At 41.7% G+C, this 6970-nt stretch overlaps 1 protein-coding gene and 1 long non-coding RNA gene across 2 annotated transcripts in view; both read right to left on the reverse strand.

Annotated features, from left to right (window-relative positions):
- Positions 1 to 6425, reverse strand: part of LOC123973871 — a 12438-nt gene extending 6013 nt beyond the window's left edge. The window contains exon 1 of the long non-coding RNA XR_006825718.1: positions 6288 to 6425. This is a non-coding gene — a long non-coding RNA (uncharacterized LOC123973871). The remainder of the gene's footprint in view (positions 1 to 6287) is intronic.
- A 533-nt stretch (positions 6426 to 6958) lies between these two features.
- LOC123974113 (C-type lectin domain family 10 member A-like) overlaps positions 6959 to 6970 on the reverse strand; it is a 12769-nt gene continuing 12757 nt past the window's right edge. Inside the window, exon 5 of the mRNA XM_046054550.1 lies at positions 6959 to 6967. Within this exon, the coding sequence (XP_045910506.1) occupies positions 6959 to 6967 (9 nt within the window). The remainder of the gene's footprint in view (positions 6968 to 6970) is intronic.

The raw sequence follows: 6970 nt of genomic DNA on the forward strand, positions 1-6970 counted from the left end.
GGAAGCAGGTACAGGTGCAACATTTCTACAATGGAAACCCAAACAAAGGCGAGTCGAGCCAAAGGGCCTCCGCTCAGACTAGCTTGGTTTGAGAGCGTGCCTGACCCCGCTAGCTGCTTGGCAAGCTTTATGATGCGTTTTCATTGTGACGTCACAGTGAAGGAAGTGAAAGGCTGGACTACAAACAAGCTGTTTTCAGAGCAGAGCTTTCTATGGGAGATGGGAACTCCCTTTGGGCTGGACTTTGGGAAAAACATATATAACTCAATAAAGGAGAGAAATGTCACAAAGGGTCCAACAGAGCAGAGTTGCGGAGCTCCGTAACTGACTGTATTCTTCTTCTTCTTCTTCTTCTTCTGTTCCTTTCCGGCAGACTAGGCACTGTTAGTGCATTGCTGCCTCCCACTAGTGATAAAGACAGGCTATATTAAAGCGTGGCTTTTAGGAAGTGAAATAGTTCCAATGCTCTTTCTGTTTGATTAGGACCATCACCCATCAGAGTATTAACAGATAATAGATCAACTCCCAGAACGTTTAGGCCAATGAATAACAATCTCCTTTCCTCATTATATCTCGGACAGAACATGATGACATGCTGGATGACATCCAACTTAATCTGATCCATCTGAGGCAAGATAATTGTGTTCCCAGGGTTGAGTAATGGTTTTACGTCATAGAACTTTCTCCCGCTGGTGTCTTTACTCCACTCGTGCTGCCATTGTTGTGTCAGTCTTTCCTTAATGATGCTACGGCACTCCAGTCTGTCAAATGGCACCTCCACCTCCACATTTTCCCTACCTAAACTTGCCCAAGCAGCCTCATCAGCAGCCTCATTCCCCTCAACCCCCACATGTGCTGGAACCCACAAGAAACCCACACTACCCCCCCCCCACGCCTCTCTAATCTATAAACCCTTGTTAAGATCTCCCCGACTAAATCTAACCTAGCCCCTCCTCTTTCTCCCCCTATCACCATCAAGCCAGATAGTGAGTCAGAACAAATGATGGCTTTCCACTTTCTTCTACCCACCACAGAGCCCATATGATTGCTACCAGTTCAGCTGTAAAGGATTGAAAGACAATCAGGCAATCTATGACACTGTCTAACATGAAGCTGGGGAACATATAAACCAAAGCCCACTTTCTTATTCTCAGGGTCTCTAGATCCATCTGTATAAATATCTATGTAGCTATTCCATAATTTCCTAAGATGCTCCTGTACATAATGTGCAACATTTCCTACACATCCTTCCTTTATTAAATTTTTAATAGATATGTCTACATCAACCTCAGGCAATAGCCAATGAGGGATAGATGGCCAGTAGACAGAAGGCACCATTTTCCTTTCATTAAGCTTAAGCTCCTCTGCGTATGTCTTAACAGAATGTAAAACACTATATCTATTAAGCCTACTCTCACCCTATCTAAACTCCTAACACTCTGCTAACAAAGAAACTGAAGGAAGAGCTGACCCAAAGCTTTTAATTTTTTTACGAAATAATTGAATGCTAATTTTGCACGTGGCAGCCTTAGCGGAACCTCCCCTGCTTCCACTAACAGCGACAGAATCGGCGTTGACTGGAATGCCCCAGTACATATCTTCAAAGCCCTAGATTGAACCACATCTAACTTATTAAGTGTGGACCTAGCTGCTGATCCATATGCAAGACACCCATAATCAAAAATTTATCTTATCATAGCTTTATAAATCATCAGCATAAGATTCCTGTCTGCACCCCAAGAACACCCAGCCAAACACCTCAAAATATTAATAACCTTTCTACATTTATTCACCATTCTACATACATGTTCTTTATACGTTAGCTTTTCATCTACCCAGACCCCAAGAAACTTGAAGACCCTGGCTCTCTCAAGAGGTTCCCCATACAACTTAAGACCCAGACTGTCTATATTCCTCTTCCTGCCAAAAACCATATACTTTGTTTTTTTCAATGATAGCCTAAAACCCCACTTATCACTCCAAGCCTGCACCTTATTCAAAGCACACTGCATCTGTTTAAACAAGTACCCAGTATTACGGCCTCTTTTCCACATTGCTCCATCATCTGCAAACAAAGATCGCTGAAATCCACTTCCTACCTCATCAAACATATTATTAACCATTACATTGAACAGAACTGGACTGATGACACTACCCTGCGGAGTCCCATTTTCTACGAACACAGAGTCAGAAAAGCTCCCTCCTACTCTTACTTGAATATACCGTGATCTCAGAAAGTCCTTAATCCAATTAATCATTCTGCCCCGAAACCCTGCATCATACAACTTAATGATTACTCCTTCTTTCCACAGCATATCATAAGCCTTCTCTATATCAAAAAACACACCTACCACCACCTCTTTATATGAGGGCTTTCTTGATATCATCATCCAACACTAAAAATGAATCCATAGTACCACGACCAAGTCTGAAACCATTCTGATATGTAGAGAAAAAAACCTTTCTTTTCTAATCTATATACCAACCTGTCAGTAACCTTCCTTTCCATAATCTTACAGATAACAGATACAGGTGTCACTTAGGCTCAGTGTATGAATGTGTGTGACTGGTGAATGCAGATGTAGTGTAAAAGCGCTTTGAGTGGTCGAAAAGACTAGAAAGGCGCTATACAAATACGGAGCATTTACGGAGCATTCTACCAAAACAAGAATAGAGAAACCTCTATTAATTCCCGCCATCCGATGAATAATATTCCAAACCTGTTTAACAGTAGTCTCAGAACCTAGAGTGCCACAGAACTTCTGCCAACTCTCTCTCTTCGCACACTTTATAACCTTTCTAGCCTCAGCTCGCCGTTGCTTATATTCAACAACGAGGCTCTCAACAGGACATCTGCAAAGCTGCCTATAAGCTCTATTTCTAACCCACACAGCCTCATCACAAGCCTGATTCCACCACGGCACTGCTTTTCTCTCTTACCTCTCACCCTTAATTTTAATGGCTTTTTCTGCTGCTTTCCTCACGACTCCACAAAGAAAATTACTCCACTCATCAGTACTACCTTGACTAACTACATCACTGCAATCTGCTTTTAAAAAATTAAACCCTCTCACCGCTCTCTCCTTCTCCACCTGTAAAACACTACCAAATTCACTAAAAATAGGGAAGTGATCACTCCCTAAGGTGTTAAGTTCCATAGGATACCAACTCCCACACCTTGCAAGTTCACCTGACGCAAAGGTTAAATCAATACATGACAACCTCCCACTATTAACCTAGTCGGTCTTCCATCATTTAACACCACCAAATTGTTTTTATCTATAAAATTTTCTATTAAAACCCCATTTCCATCTATGGATTCTGCTGCCCCAAAGAGGATTGTGAGCATTAAAATCTCCTGTCCACACCACTGGAGGCCTCACCTGATCCGTTATTTCATCTAACTTATTCATTTCCAACCGAAGACAAGGATTATAAAAAATCACCAATGAAAACCTACCTGCTGTGCTCCATACCTCAATTGCTACACATTCCAATCCTGAGGTAATATTTAATTGTGTTCAATTTATTTTGAACACCTTTTTTAACTAATATTGCACAACCCCCTCCACATGAATTTCTGTCTTTATGTAAACAAATAAAACCTGGCATCACAAAATCTAAAGACCATGTCTCCTGAATGCATATTAACTGTGGTTTGGTGGTTTGTTTTTGCAACCATCCACAAACTTCTTTAATTCCTGTCCATTAGCTATCACACTCCTGGCATTCCACTGCAGAATACAAAACATTAATAGACTAACTATCAATTTCATCATCATCATCATCATCTTCCATTTGGCCTCCATTATTCTTTTCCCTTCTGTCTCTTGAGAACACATATCTATAGAGGGCCGCTGGCTCAACCTCTACAACCCCAAGACTCCTCTCAGCAGCCTTCACCACACTTCTTACAACGTCTGAATTATTCTTAGTCTGCTTCATGTCACACATCACTTCCACAATGAAAGCCAGGAATTTCATCTTACTCACCACCACTGAATCTTCTGTTACATAAGTGGAGGGCATTCCGCTTGTCTTCTCCTTATGTCACTCACCTCACCACATGTTGCAACCTTTTTGACAGCCTCAGCATAAGACACCCCTTTGTTAGTCTCCCTAAACTGCTGCACCCTCATAGTCTGCTTATATTGTTCACGTTCACGATTTCCAGCTACGTGCCCTCCACCACATGAACCACACTTTAACACCTTCTCCTTGCACTCAGAGAACTCGTGTTCTCCTCCACATTTCCCACATCTTCTATTTCCTCTGCAAGCAGTTGCAATATGTCCATACCTCTGACACTTAAAACACCTCAAAGGTGGCCTTCTGTATGGCTTCACTTTAAATGACAAGCACCCTAGGAACACTCGTTCTGGAAGGGCTCTTTCCTGAAAAGATAACACCACAGTTGATGATTCCCGCTTAGCTCCATCACGAAATATTTTAATTCGTGTGGCCTCATCAACCTTCGCCCCCTCTATGCCCCTCACCAACTCAACCATGGAAACCTCCAGAGAAACCCCATAAATCAACCCTTTCAAGTCAGCCTTGCTCCCTGGAATAAATCCTTCCACCCGCCTCTTCCCTATCACATCCAGTGAAACAGCTCTGTTCAACTAAGGTTGTATATAATTTAAACGGGTGAGTTATAAAAACATTCACCCCCCTCACAGTTGTCATGAAGGGCAAACATAGCAATATACAGTAAATACATCTTTTGTACCAGGCTGTAAACATGTTTTATTCTGCTGTAAAGTTGGGCTTTTTAACATGCACATTACATTTTGGAGCCAGCCTCAAGTGGCCACCCGATGAATTGCAGTTTTAGGCATTTCTGGTTTGGCTTCACCCAGCAAACCGGAAGGTTGCCGCTTGGTTGTCCCACATCAGCGCCTTCCATCTGGGGTAAGCCACACCGATGTTTATCATTGATTTCTGCCATCGTCTATCCAGATTTCGTCTGGCTTCATCATTGTTTTCACTTCTTTGACGATTGAGGGTTCATGCTCTGCTGGCTCAAAAAAGTATGTGTTGTCCTCCATTGCTCCATTTACTCCTCTTCTTACTTCTAATACACCAGACAACTACTATTACTACTACTACTACTACTACAACAAAAACATCAATTACAACTACAACTACTACTACTTCTTCGTACGTATTCAATGTAGTGACGAAATACACTCTGTAGGGCAGTTTGTCCATTTTGGGCTACTGCAGAAAAATGGCAACTTCCATTAAGGGGATCTGCAGTGTATGTAGATAGAAATGGCTCATTCTAAGGTTAAAAAAACATGAACGTTAATTACCAACTGATAACTGCTCCTAAATATTACACACCGGACCTTTAACCTCGACTACTGCAATGCCCTCCTAGCAGGTCTTCCAGCTTGTACGGTGATTCAGAACGCAGCAGCACGTCTGGTTTTTGATTAGCCCAAAAGGACTCATGTCACTCCATTACTGTGACCTCCACTGGCTCCCCGTGGCCTCCAGAATCAGACTCAAGTCACTAATGCTTACATACAGAGTGACTACTGGGTCTGCACCCATCTACCGAAACTCCATAATACAAGTTTACGTTCCTTCCCGGCTGCTAAGCTCCTCCAACGAACGCCGCCTGGCTCTGACATCCCTTCACACAAAGCGATCTCGGTCCTGGCTGTTCTCATCTGTGACACCACAATGGTGGAACAAGCTGCCACATGCCATCAGAGCAGGGGGGTCCCTCTTCTTCAAGAAGCTCTTGAAAACTCATCTCTTCCATGAACACTTTCTCTAACTCCTTACCTCTAACATGCACTTCCTGTGCTCTTCTTCTTCTATCCCCTACCATTATCTTGCATTGATTGCTCTTTTTGTTAAATCTTACTTCTTTTCCTATGTATTTACCCCATTGATGTGATACGTGTCATTGGCACTTTCTAGTATTGATTGCTGCTCTTACTAGTATGTATTGTCAGTTGTAGATCTCATGCTGTATTTGATGCTCTGTTGATGCTTGTATGTTGTTCCTCAAATATAAGTCGCTTTGGATAAAAGCGTCTGCCAAATGAGTAAATGTAAATGTAACCTTAAAATAGCCTCACAAAATAGTCTCTACCGGTAGGGAACTCAATATTTGTCCCCATGGTGACATGAGTCCCCATCGATTAGCATGGTTTAAGGTTAAAGACACACGGCGGAGTTTTCAAAGTGGGACCATAGACTGAATAGAGTGGGACGCACGTCTCCCCAAGGGCCCCCACCACCACACACACACACACACACACACACAGTACCTGTTCTTCAGTGCTGTCTATCACCACCAGATCTCCTCCTTTGCCTTTACAGTCCTCTCTGCCTTTATCCCAAGAACCAGACTTATCAGAGCGTAAATAACAGGTACCACAGGATATCCTCCATCCTTCAGGACAGGTTTTCTCTATAACATACATCAAGAGATATTACAGGACAACAAGACTCATGTCTACATTTTTGTGAAGTTAGTTAGCAGCAAACAACTTTTTCAGTGAAGGACCCTTTAATGGTGCTCATTAGGTTGGTGTAGCCTTTTTGGATCGATGCGACTCCAAATTGTGATTTTCCTGCTGGTTTTTTAACTTCTGACCTGAGTGACTAATTATTATTCTAATTATTACATAATTAATCTTTGTTGTTATCATACATTTATGTTTGATTTATACAATTTATTAATTTTGGACTTGCTCATTTGTAGTATTGTATTTATTTATGCATTTCTGTTTATTTCTGTATTTCTACATTTATTTATGCCTGGATTTCCACATTTATTTTTCCCTGTGCCTGTATGCTAATTGAGTGGGTGGTGCCAACATCAGTCTGAAGCAGGATAGATAATAGTAATCAGATTAACTACTTTTTTAAAACAACTTTATTTGAATTAGCAAATCTTACAAAAGTATAAAAACAATTGTAACAGAACGTAGGTCCACTACAAGAGCTG

The sequence above is a fragment of the Micropterus dolomieu genome, linkage group LG07 (genome assembly GCF_021292245.1).
Source record: "Micropterus dolomieu isolate WLL.071019.BEF.003 ecotype Adirondacks linkage group LG07, ASM2129224v1, whole genome shotgun sequence".
In the NCBI taxonomy this organism is placed as follows: Eukaryota; Metazoa; Chordata; class Actinopteri; order Centrarchiformes; family Centrarchidae; genus Micropterus; species Micropterus dolomieu.